This window comes from Scyliorhinus torazame, chromosome 13, assembly GCF_047496885.1.
Source record: "Scyliorhinus torazame isolate Kashiwa2021f chromosome 13, sScyTor2.1, whole genome shotgun sequence".
In the NCBI taxonomy this organism is placed as follows: Eukaryota; Metazoa; Chordata; class Chondrichthyes; order Carcharhiniformes; family Scyliorhinidae; genus Scyliorhinus; species Scyliorhinus torazame.
In genome coordinates this window covers 169,538,841-169,551,365 of record NC_092719.1, presented here as the reverse complement: position 1 = coordinate 169,551,365, position 12,525 = coordinate 169,538,841, and the positions used below count along the sequence as shown (strand labels likewise).

General features: G+C 46.6%; 1 protein-coding gene across 3 annotated transcripts in view; it reads left to right on the top strand.

The window, feature by feature from the left end:
* Positions 1–9,108, top strand: part of abhd6a (abhydrolase domain containing 6, acylglycerol lipase a) — a 184,562-nt gene extending 175,454 nt beyond the window's left edge. For all 3 annotated transcript variants that reach the window (XM_072472396.1, XM_072472395.1, XM_072472394.1), the window contains exon 9: positions 6,352–9,108. In XM_072472396.1, coding sequence (XP_072328497.1) covers positions 6,352–6,534 — 183 coding nt within the window. In that variant the 3' untranslated portion in view covers positions 6,535–9,108. The remainder of the gene's footprint in view (positions 1–6,351) is intronic.
* Positions 9,109–12,525: the final 3,417 nt, after the last annotated feature.

Here is a 12,525-nt window from a genome sequence, read left to right as displayed (position 1 = left end):
GGTTGGGACCCAGAGCGGCTGCGCCTGCGGGTCGTACATGGTGTGCTGGGGGGGTTGGGGCGCGTAAACTGCTTGCAGGGCTCCCTGTGCTCCCGGGACAGCGGCGACCTCACGGGACCGGCACACAACCGCATAATGGCCCTTTTTCCCGCCGCTTTTGCAGATAGCTGCGCGGGCCGGGCAGCGCTGTCGGGGGTGTTTCGCCTGGCCGCAGAAATAACAGCGGGCGCCCCCGGTGCGACTCGGCGTTTGGACCGCGCAAGCTTGTGGGGTGTCCGGGGGGGGGGGGTAGGGGGTTTGCCGCGACGGGTACGTACGGGGCCCAATGGGTTGCCGCGCGGTCGGGGCCGTAGGCGCGGATATTACGCGCGGCCACGTCTTGGGAGGCTGCTAGGGCCCGTGCCTCTGAGAGTCCTAGCAACTCTTTTGTCCAGAAGTGTTTGGCGGATTTGGGAGGATTGCATACCTGCCACAAAAGCATCGCGCATTAACATGTCCGTGTGTTCGTTTGCGTTCACCGACGGGCAGCTGCAGGCTCGTCCCAAAATCAGCAGCGCGGCGTAGAATTCGTCCATCGATTCTCCGGGAGCTTGCCGTCTCGTCGCGAGCTGGTAGCGAGCGTAGATTTGGTTAACTGGGCGGACATAGAGACTTTTCAGTGCTGCGAACGCCGTCTGGAAATCCTCCGAGTCTTCGATGAGGGAGAAAATCTCCATGCTCACCCTCGAGTGCAGGACCTGCAGTTTTTGGTCTTCTGTGACCCGGCCGGTGGTCGTTCTGAGGTAGGCCTCGAAGCAAGTCTGCCAGTGCTTGAAGGCTACTGCCGCGTTCACTGCGTGGGGGCTGATCCTCAGGCATTCCGGAATGATCCTGAGCTCCATAGTCCTTTTTAGGCACGCTTAATAAATTGTAGCGCACAAAGACTCCGTGAGACGAATAGAGTGAAGTCGATGAGGCTTTATTAAGCGTGTCTGTTCCCCCGCAGCTCGATAGTAAACTGGCCTGCGGGGGAAGACTCCGGCTTCTTATACTCCGCCTTCAGGGCGGAGCTAGAGGTCAACGGCCAACCAGGACCCGGGATCTGTCAGCCAATGACATTAGGGCTTCCAGTCCCACATGACCCCCAATACATACTACCACACACCTCTCCGCCCTTTTTAGTGGGAGCTTGCCAATCCCCCTCTCCTGGTCCCCTAGCTGAACTACGAACAGCTCGCTCTTCCCCATATTGAGCTTGTACCCCGAAAAGTCCCCGAATTCCCTAAGCATCCTCATTACCTCTGGCATTCCTCCCACCGGGTCCGCCACATACAGCAGCAGGTCGTCCGCATAAAGCGACACCCTATGCTCCTCCCCACCCCGCACCAACACCCTCCAGTTCCTTCACTCTCTCAGTGCCATAGCCAGGGGTTCAATCGCCAGTGCGAAGAGCAGGGGGGACAGGGGACACCCCTGTCTCGTCCCTCGGTGCAACCGAAAGTACTCGGACCTCCTCCTATTTGTGGTCACACTCGCCATCGGGACCTCGTACAACAGCCTAACCCACCTGACAAACCCCTCCCCAAACCCAAACCTCTTCAACACCTCCCACAGGTACCCCCACTCTACCCTATCGAAGGCTTTCTCAGCGTCCATCGCCACCACTATCTCCGCCTCCCCCTCCCTCGCCGGCATCATGATAACGTTCAAAAGCCTCCGCACATTCGCGTTCAACTGTCTCCCCTTCACAAACCCCGTCTGGTCTTCATGGATGATCTGCGGCACACAATCCTCAATCCTCGTGGCTAAGACCTTCACCAGCACCTTGGCATCTACATTTAGCAAGGAAATCGGTCTGTAAGACCCACATTGCAGGGGATCCTTGTCCCGCTTCAGGATCAAGGAGATCAGTGCCCGGGACATCGTCGGGGGTAAAGCCCCCCCCTCCCTTGCCTCATTAAAGGTCCTAACTAACAGCGTGCCCAACAGGTCCATATATTTTTTATACAACACGACCGGGAAACCGTCCGGCCCCGGTGCCTTCCCCGCCTACATGCTTCCTATCCATTTGATCAGCTCCTCCAGCCCAATCGGGACTCCCAGTCCCACCACCAGTCCCTCTTCCACCTTTGGAAACCTCAATTGGTCCAGGAAACGGCCCATCCCTCCCTCCTCCCGTGGGGGCTCGGATCGGTACAATTCCTCGTAGAAGTCCCTGAAGACCCCATTGATGCCAACCCCACTCCGCACCACGCTCCCTCCCCTGTCCTTAACTCCCCCGATCTCCCTAGCAGCGTCCCGCTTCCGAAGCAGATGCCCCAGCATCCGGCTTGACTTTTCCCCATACTCGTAGACCGCCCCCTGGGCCTTGCTCCACTGCACCTCCGCCTTCCTGGTGGTCACCAGGTCGAATTCGGCCTGGAGGCTGCGCCTCTTCCTCAACAATCCTTCCTCAGGTTCTTCCGCATACCTTCTGTCTACCCTCACCATCTCCCCCACCAGCCTCTCCCTCTCCCCCCGCTCCTTGTGGGCCCTGATGGAGATCAGCTCTCCCCTCACCACCGCCTTCAGTGCCTCCCATACCATCCCCACTCGGACCTGCCCGTTGTCGTTGGTCTCCAAGTACCTCTCTATACTTCCTTGGACCCGCTCGCTCACTTCCTTGTCCGCCAAGAGCCCCACCTCCAAGCGCCACAGCGGGCGCTGGTCCCTCTCCTCCCCCATCTCCAAGTCCACCCAATGCGGGGCGTGGTCCGAAATGGCTATTGCCGAATACTCGGTATCCTCTACTCTCGCTATCAGCGCCCTACTCAAAATGAAAAAGTCGATTCGAGAATAAGCCTTATGGACATGTGAGAAGAATGAAAATTCTCTAGCCCCCGGCCTTGCAAATCTCCAAGGGTCCACCCCTCCCATTTGGTCCATAAATCCCCTCAACACTCTAGCCGCCGCCGGCTTCCTACCTGTCCTAGACCTGGAGCGATCCAGTGCAGGATCCAACACCGTGTTAAAGTCTCCCCCCATTATCAGGCCCCCCACTTCCAAGTCTGGGATCCGACTCAACATACGCCGCATAAAACCCACATCGTCCCAGTTCGGAGCATACACATTGACCAGTACCACCCTCTATCCCTGCAACTTACCACTTACCATTATGTACCTACCGCCATTATCTGCCACAATGCTCGACGCCTCGAATAACACCTTCTTTCCCACCAAGATCGCCACCCCTCGATTTTTGGCATCTAGCCCCGAGTGAAACACCTGACCTACCCACCCTTTCCTCAGTCTTACCTGGTCTGCCACCTTCAGGTGTGTCTCCTGGAGCATAACCACATCCGCCTTGAGCCCCTTCAGGTGCGCGAACACGCGGGCCCGCTTAACCGGCCCATTCAGTCCCCTTACATTCCAGGTTATCAGCCGGATTAGGGGGCTACCCGCCCCCCTCCCCCGCCGACTAGCCATGACCCCTCCTCGGCCAGCCACGCGCCCGCACCCCACACCCGTTCCCCACAGCGGCATACCCCCGTCTTGACCCACCCCACGCACTCCAGCTCCTCCTTGATCTTAGCAGCAGCAACTCGATCCCCCCCCCCCCCCCCCCGGCTAGGACCCATCCTAGCTGGTTTACTCCCCCCATTGCACTTCCGCAAGTCAGCTGACTCCTGCTGACCCCGGCCACTCCCGCCTCCCATTCGACTCCTCCCATTGTGTGGCACACCCTCCTCTCCCGCTCCCCATTCACAGGCTCTCCCCCTCCGTTCTCAGCGCGGGAAACAATCCTTGCTTCCCCGCCCCGGTCCCACCCCCCCCCCCCCCCCCAGTCTTTGGCGCGGGGAAAAAAATCCCGCGCTCTCCACCTACCAGGCCCCGCCACCAACCAAAACAGTGCCCAACCCGCCCCATCCACCCTCCCCAACCCGAAAGAGAAAAACACAGAGAAAAAGAAACCCAAAACAATGCAAAGGCCCCCCACCCCCCCGAACCAAAAATAGGCATAACATATCCACCGCAGTCCCCAATCGCCCAGCCCGACCCTCAGTCTGTGTCCAGCTTCTCGGCCTGAACAAAGGCCCACGCCTCCTCCGGAGACTCAAAATAATGGTGTCGGTCCTTGTAGGTAACCCACAATCACGCCGGCTGCAACATGCCAAACTTCACCCCCCTCCTGTGCAGCACCGCCTTCGCTCGATTGTACCCGGCCCTCCTCTTCGCCACCTCCGCACTCCAGTCCTGATATATCCGAACCTCCGCGTTCTCCCACCTGTTGCTCCTCTCCTTCTTGGCCCACCTGAGCACACACTCCCGCTCGACGAACCGATGGAACCGCACCAGCACCGCCCGCGGAGGCTTGTTAGCCTTGGGCCTCCTCGCCAACACTCTATGGGTCCCTTCCAGCTCCAGGGGCCCCTGGAAGGACCCCGCTCCCATCAGCGAGTTTAACACGGTGACCACATAGGCCCCCACGTCCGGCCCCTCCAGCCCCTCCGGGAGGCCCAGAATCCGCAGATTCTTCTGCCTCGACCGATTCTCCATCTCCTCGAACCGCTCCTGCCATTTCTTGTGGAGCGCCTCGTGCGCCTCCACCTTTACCGCCAGGACTAAGATCTCGTCCTCAGTGTCAGATATCTTTTGTTGAGCCTCTCGGATCGCCACCCCCTGGGCCGTCTGTGTCTCCAGCAGCTTATCAATAGAAGCCTTCATCGGCTCTAGCAGGTCCTTTTTAATCTCTCTGAGGCAGCGCTGGATACCCTCCTGTTGCTCCTCCGCCCACTGCCTCCATGCTGCCTGGTCTCCGCCCGCCGCCATTTTGTCCTTCTTCCCTCCCTTCTTCTGGTCCACCACCACCTTTTTTTGTCACCCCGCTCCTAGTTAAAGCCATATACTGACGGGGAACTATTATTAACTCCTTCCCACACCGGGAAACGTCGAAAAAGTGCCCTTGGGGGCCCTGAAAAGAGCCCAAAAGTCTCGAGAGGGAATCCTTTTAGCAGTATTCGCTTCACCAATCTGCCCCAAAATGTCCGTGGAAACTCCTGAAAAAGGTCTGAGAGTCGGCTCCAGGCGGGAGCTGCCGAATGCGTGACCTACTCCTCCATGGCAGCCACCGGAAGCCTCGTCCCCGCTTCTTCAGTGGCCCTGGTGAGATCTTTTCACAGTTGTTCCCTCTGCTGTTAGAATTCACTTTTGATAAAGGTCCTCAGGTCAGTTTGCAGCTTTAAGCTTGCCCTTCCCCCGCTTGCATGCTGGAAGGGGCCCTGTTTATCCTGTTGCAGCCAAATCTTCCACTGCTTCTGCCGGGCCTGGCAGCCAAAAGACACAACACTCCTGGGGGACACCGTCAGGGGAGTGTTGCAGTCCTATTGCCGCACCGGGAAATGTCAAACAAATGCCGTGGGAGCCCTGCAAAAGAGCCCAAAAGTCCGTTCCAAGCGGGAGCTACCGAATATGCGACCTAGCTCTGCATAGCCGCACCCGGAAGTCTTAAGTAAGAGTTTTTAAGAATGTTTGAAAAGGATTTTTGAGAGTTTGCATCAATTGTGATGGGATTAATTTTCTTGAATGAGAAATTATTGATCCATGTGACTGCTGGCGACCCTTAACCTGGAAGCAGTACTAACAAGAAGCAAGCTAAGAAAGTGGCTGAGACAAACAAAGAAAAGGAGCTGTAGTGTGAAATGCAGACAGAGAGGAAGCAGACAAAGACATGAAGAGATAGAATTCTTGTGAGAATCACTCTCAGGAAGAGGTTAGTTCTTTTTCTGGCAGAAAAGGAGAAAAGAGTTCTTGGAGGTACTGTGCAAATTGGCTAAAATGGTCAAGAACCTGGAAAGCTGTGTGAATAGAATAGCTCAGAGTCGCTGAAAACCTGGATGTTTTCCCTGAAGTGACCAAACCGTGAACCGGGGTGTTGTTGGTTGGTCGGTTGAAAAGGAACTCTGGAAACGTACTCCAAGATTGTTGCGATCCGAGGAAGAGTGGTTTCATACATGTATGCTTTACTGATGGTAATCGTTGTCGACAACACAGAGGTGAAAGCTGTTGTCGGATAGGACTCCTGACTTACCCTTCAGGAATAAAGAACAGCAGACAGTGGAACTATATAGCTACCTAGTACCAGGAAGTGGTGCGTGGTTGCATAAGACGTATCTTTGTTGTATCAACTATTTGTATCATTTGCCCATGGATTCATGTTTAATTGCAATGGTTTTGATTCACATTCATGTAAAAGGTACAAAAACTGTAATGTTGGTAATTTCTTCATCTGGATGTCATTCAGTAGATGTAGTTATTTTGATTATATTTTTCCTACACTGGGATTGTAACAGTGCTGATCTAAATATTTCTGTTAATTTCCCTTCTTGTGCCTAGGTACTGGATGTTTCTGGAGCTGGAGTCCTTGCTGATGGTATTCCCGGCTGTCGAGTGGATCTGTTGGAAAATTGTGGCCATTCTGTGGTCATGGAGCGGCCCCGCAAAAGTGCTAAAATTATCCTGGAATTTTCAAGTTCTCTGCAAAACACAAGATCAGAAAGCAATAAGAAATTAGCCTAACATTTATAAATGAAAGCTGTATTGCTTTGGATTGCAAATAAAATGAGATGCTGTGATAATTTCCCAGGAAACAATATGACTTGACTGAATGCTGATGCCCCAATTACATCTATTAAGAGCATTAGTTAACAATTTTTGGTGATGCTTTCAAATTACATAAACAAGATTTTGAAAGACACAGAATATTGCCAGCACATAAACGCATGCAGTATATAAAAAGGAAAATTAACATAAAAGCACTATTCTCTACCAGATTTCCCACACTAGTCAAATCTTCATTTTGGCAATTTATGTTGTGCCATTTAATGGCATTAGCAATGCAATACATTCCCATTTTCAGTTCAAGGCTAGATTCATAAAATGCAGAAATTATTAACATAATTTATTAAATGTATAATTTATATTTTTGAAGTTAAAGTGATTGCATTTTTTTTCTTTTTGATTGCTCAGTTCTTACATTTAAATCTGTGGAAGGTGGTTCCAAAGCTTTTGTGGTCAGTAGTAACTCTTTCAACAATTATGTTGTAGGGAAAGTACAGTTGCTATCAATACTGTTTAGTGGAGATTTTCTTGTAGTTTTGATAAGGGAATTGCACTTGTGTGGCTAATTGTAACAATGTACCATTCTAAAAATGTATCTATAAAACAGTTGCTAAAAGCCACTACAATAATAACCATTGTGAACACAATTCTGCACAATATCATCTGCTTTGACAGAGATAACAGAAATAAATAAGGAATATTAACTTTGGAACATTTATTTGAAGTGGAACACATTGGTTCAATTTAATATTTTAAAAATAAATTAGAGCTGGGCAAAGAGATTTAAATAAATAAGTGGATTAAACAATGAAAAAAATTCAATCAAGACATTTCAAAAATGCAAGACTCTCATATTAAGTTTTAATTTTATAGATAAATCTTTGTGAAGAATGTTACCAATAAGTAAGATGTTGCTTTATCCACACTGGTTCAGTTCATTGTCTAGTCTTTTCTTTGTTCCCCCCTCCCCATTATCAAGCTCAACTGTGATGATTGTAGATCACTACATAAATAGGCTAAAGCTGTTTTTAGAAATGATGATGATGTCCTGGCTATTATTTCTTTATTCTGATTAATGAATTCTGTGAATTCTATTGTTAATGTAATAATTATACTTGATGAAATATTGGTAATGCATAAGTATTCCGATGATAGACAATTTTTTTTTTAATTCTGGAAGTTTGAAGTTTAATTATTCTATCAGTCAAGTGCAGGAATCCCATTGGGGTTCAAAAGGAAACACCCAGATTTTAATCGTACTCTTAACTGTCAGTTCAGTTTGCCTACAGCCATTCAACAAGTTGCACTAACTCTTGAACTCTCAGATTATAAATATGGAGTGTTCCATCTCTAAAGAGAGGTAAAAAAGCAGCATCCATTCTGCTCCATTCGAGCATGCTTCTGCTCAGAGGTTGATGTCTGTGGAGACGTTTATGGTACTGAACCCTGCTGGATGATAGTGTTAGTGGATGAAGAGAGATAGTATGGTTTACTGTGGATACTGTTACTTATGGCTGAGCCGGAAGTGTCTTGTTAGTGGATATTTTAAGACCAAGGTAACCATCCACAGCCTGATATCCATTTTACCAAGAAAATTATTTCACTGAAAGCATTGTAAATATGTTAATATTGACATTATTCTCCAGGATTGGATTCAACAATATCCTTCCATCTCTATGACCAGGGGTTAAATACAAAACTGTCAGAAAAATAGTTTCCTTCTTATTCCTCTATCTGTTTTTGTCTCCCTTTCTCTCGCTGTTAAGGGATCTCAGTGTAATGAATTGAAGTAGGCTTAGTTAATTGATCAGTAATATGACTTTGCAACAGCAAACTGCTTTCAAATGTGATATAATGGGCAGGCTCACTTACAGTCCATGAAGATTTATACATCATGGAAAAGAATGCATCCAATGGGGATGATTTTCTGGAGCTAATGCATCTATTTGGGTGAATTGGGTAAGTTTTGCATTTTCAAAGTTTGTTCTGTTTAACCTTGGACATGTTAAATTGTGTTACTACCTATAAAGTGAGTGCATGTGTCATTTCTTGGTTTTACTTATCTTTCTCAGCATAGGTGCAAAATATAATAAAATGATTAATATCCTTCATTTTTAAAACATTTTTCTGGCTGAAAATACTGAAAAAAAGTATAAATAGTATTGGACCATTAAGTGAAGAATCCAGCCTGCGTATAATTAAGTAGCCTCTATTTATTGTAGATCGTGAGTAAGGCAAAGGTAAAACTGAAAAAAAAATTCCAATAGACTTATTCAAATCACCATGCCTGCTGGAATCTAATGGGGGGGAAAATTAGTTAATTTTCACAAGAGCAGATTTGATTAATATGGTTTCTTTGAAAAGGTAATTGTTCAACCTAATAATTCAAATATGTTGTGGTTGCAGCAAGTATTTTGGTCCCCTGGCTGACATTTGTATTATTTAGATACATGAGCAAATAAATGCTGTCATAGAGTAAAGAAGCTGATTGTAAAGAGGGATGAAAATAAACTTTTTTTTTTAAACCTCTTCCATTTTGACTACATCCAATACAGATTAATGTAAAGTAAGAATCTAAAATATGCATGTTATAGGATAAAAATAAAATAAATCTTCTGACCAATGTTGTTGCTCGCTATCATGCACTCCTTGCACTTCATTTTCATTCAATTTCAAGTATCTTTAGACCCTAGCAATTCTGTTCTTGGGTATTGCAGCAAAAAGATACATGTTGTCGAAGCTTTTCTCCTGCACTCTCAGGACAGATTTGCAAGGGTACCAATTCAAAAGGGAACGAGAAGAGAATACTGATTGCCTACTTGCCAACCAATCCGCGCACTCTTCTCATGTAGTACAAATTGTTGTTTCCTTTAGAACTGGTATTCTTGTGAATCTATCCTGATGAATGCAAGATAAAAAGCTTTGACAGCATGTAACCTTTTCAGAAATACTCAAGTCCTGTCCTAACAAATGACTTTATTCCTGTGCTCTTTATTGTTCTCTTTTCTTCCCGATGCCTCACATCTTCATGTCTTCTCAAACTGCGAAAGATTGTTAGCATGGATGTAACCTTAGGAATATCTCTCCACCACCCTCTGCAGCGGCTTCTTTCAAAAACTAATCCTATATACTTTTTTTTGGAGTGGACCTGGGTGTTATATTGACAGAACTTAACTGGCCTGTAAAAGTTCTTAATATAAAACTTCCAATAGGACTTTAAGTTATTTTGCCTTTGCTTCAGACTTTGATCAACCAGGCCTTTATATCAACTTCCCTTATCTCATCCAATGCTCTTCTCCTTAATCAGTTCCACAGCTCCCTCTAAAACTCCCATTTCCACCTTCAAACTAACTTTCAGGGGTTTCAATATTCATATTTGTCTGTTTTGGTTATTTGTGCTCAGAGCTGCTCATAAAATCTGTTAATGAACTGTTCAGAGTATCATGAATCTGCCTGGAGACAGCAGTAAACAGTATTCAAAGGGCTTCAATTGGTATGAGTCTCTCTTGGTAACAACTTTAGAACAGCAGTTTAGATCATTGGTGTGAATAGCTTATGGAGGAGAACCAGATTATAGATGATTGGGAAAGTCCCTGAGATATACATATTTTAATGTATAGTCAAGGAAGTTGAGAGGGCAGACAGCTGAATACGCAGATTGTTCACGTATTGTAGTTATATTTTGTAAGAAGGGGTACATTCCATACAAACAGTGTTTAATAATTCATACATCTTAATTGCATGAGAGTAGTCTGATTTGTATGTATGTGTCTTTTTACTTCAATAAATAGCCTTTAATAATTGTTACACAACAACTGGGCTGTTTATTTTCATTGCGGTTTCACTTGTCTCCTCACACCTAAACAAAACTATACACCCCCACAAACCGGTGTTCCAAGTTGGGATACCCTCGCAAATAACATAGCTTGTATTGGGACAGAAAATTGGGGTTTCTTGTCTGTGGTTTTGAAAGGGCTTAATTATTTGGCTGTAGGGAATTTGTGACTTTTGAGTGTAACGAGAGTGAGAGACAAGTGGAACCAAGTAAGAATGTGTTCTATTAAGTAAGAAGGCTGCAGAGAATGGCTCTTGATCTAGCTCAGTCTTATCTGGGTGTAGACAGTGTAACCGAAGCATGTTTGAAAAGTGTGTCTAAAACCAAATTGAGAGAATTGGCAGATAAATTGGATGCAGTCTTATCTACAGGAGCCAAGAAGGCTGAAATAATTGAAAGGCTAGCAACACATTTAAATATACGAGGGGGGCTATCCAGACCCAAAATTTCAAGGACTGAGGATTTTAAATTGGCGAAGCTTCAATTACAAAGAGATGTAGAAATTAAGAAGTTAGAGATGCAGGAAAAAGAGTGGGAGAGCGCGTTTCAACGGGAATGCGAAGAGAGAGAGAGTTTAAAAGGGAAATGGAGAAAGCCGCACGGGGCCGTTTTGCGCCAGTTCCTCACCGTTCTCAAGCCGGCATGGGGACATAGCCCCAGAATCAGAGAATCCAGCCCAGGGAATTAGGCAATTCAAAGAGGTTGACACATTTAAAGACATCCCAACACGGAGTAAAACCAAAGGCTAATACAAAGGCCCAGACTCCAAGAGTTTTCTAACAGGTGAGGGAGTGCTTGCATTGTTAACTGCATCAGGTGAACCCCTGAAAGCTAGATTCAGTGGGCCTTGGTACATTGAAAGGAAAGTGAGTGAAAACTATCTGGTACATACCCCAGATAGACCCAAATCTCACAGTGTGTGTCAAGTGAACACATTAAAAAAAGGGGTGGGTTAGAGGAGATGAGAACAAGCAGGAGGTCTTGTTCGTAATGAAGCAGGGAGAAAACGAGGGGTCAAATTCTGACTAGCTTCCCTACAATTCATTTGGACAATGATGAAGATTGGAACATTTAAACCAATGGTTAAGTCATCTTCCAAATAAGAGCCAGAGCAAACTGACAGTTACTGCAATTCCAGAAACGTATTGCCGGGAATAACCTAGGTAGAACAGGGTTAGCAATGCATGCCATAGATGTGGGGGAACGTGGTTCCAATTAAACAACATCCATCTAGGTTCAATCCAACTACGTTATCACATGTACAGTTTAATGCAGGACTGACCTGGACTCGTTTGCCATTGTGCTTGAACTGGATGGAAACCAGAGACTGGGTGTGGACTACAGGTGGGGAAATGCTGTAGCCCCAAGGAAGAATGCCCCCAGAACTGTTCAAAGGCACACAGAGTTATTGGAGGATGGAGTCACTGTTCCATATACAGTAATGACTTAGTGGTGTTCAGCCAGAAGCGGGAAGATCACCTACATTACATAAAGGAACTATTTGACTGCTTAAGACAAAACCAATTTTGTGAGGAACCAAGCAAAAAGCAAATTTGCCAAGTTCCAAACAGTCATATCTATGACACGTAGAGGTCAGGCGGCACCACAAGATGCAAAAATACAGGCCATGTGGGACTTCCTGGAACCCACCACCAGAAAAGAGACTTTAAGGCCAGAACTGGCATTACAGCATTGAAATTTATATTGCCAGCAACCCTGCAATCATGTATATGGACCACAACCCTTCCAAACTTTCTGGAGAAATTTCATGACTGGATCATTGAGTTATTCTGATGGAGTTTGCTATTGCAACCATGTAACTCAAAAATCTTTCATCTAGCCAGGAGAGAAAAAGTCAATGCTGATGCTTTATCTCGAGTGCAAAATAATCTTTTCGGAACAGTGAGAAACTTTATAGGGTATTTTTCTCTTAATGAAAGCTTTTAAATTTTGTAATATTTGATAAGGTGGAACTAAAAAGAGAAATGAAGCGTGTCTCAAATTAAGACATTTCATTTAAAAAAAGGGGGGTATCATGAATCTGCCTGGAGACAGCAGTACATAGTATTCAAAGGACCTCAACTGATATGTATCTCTCCCAGTAATCAGTTTAG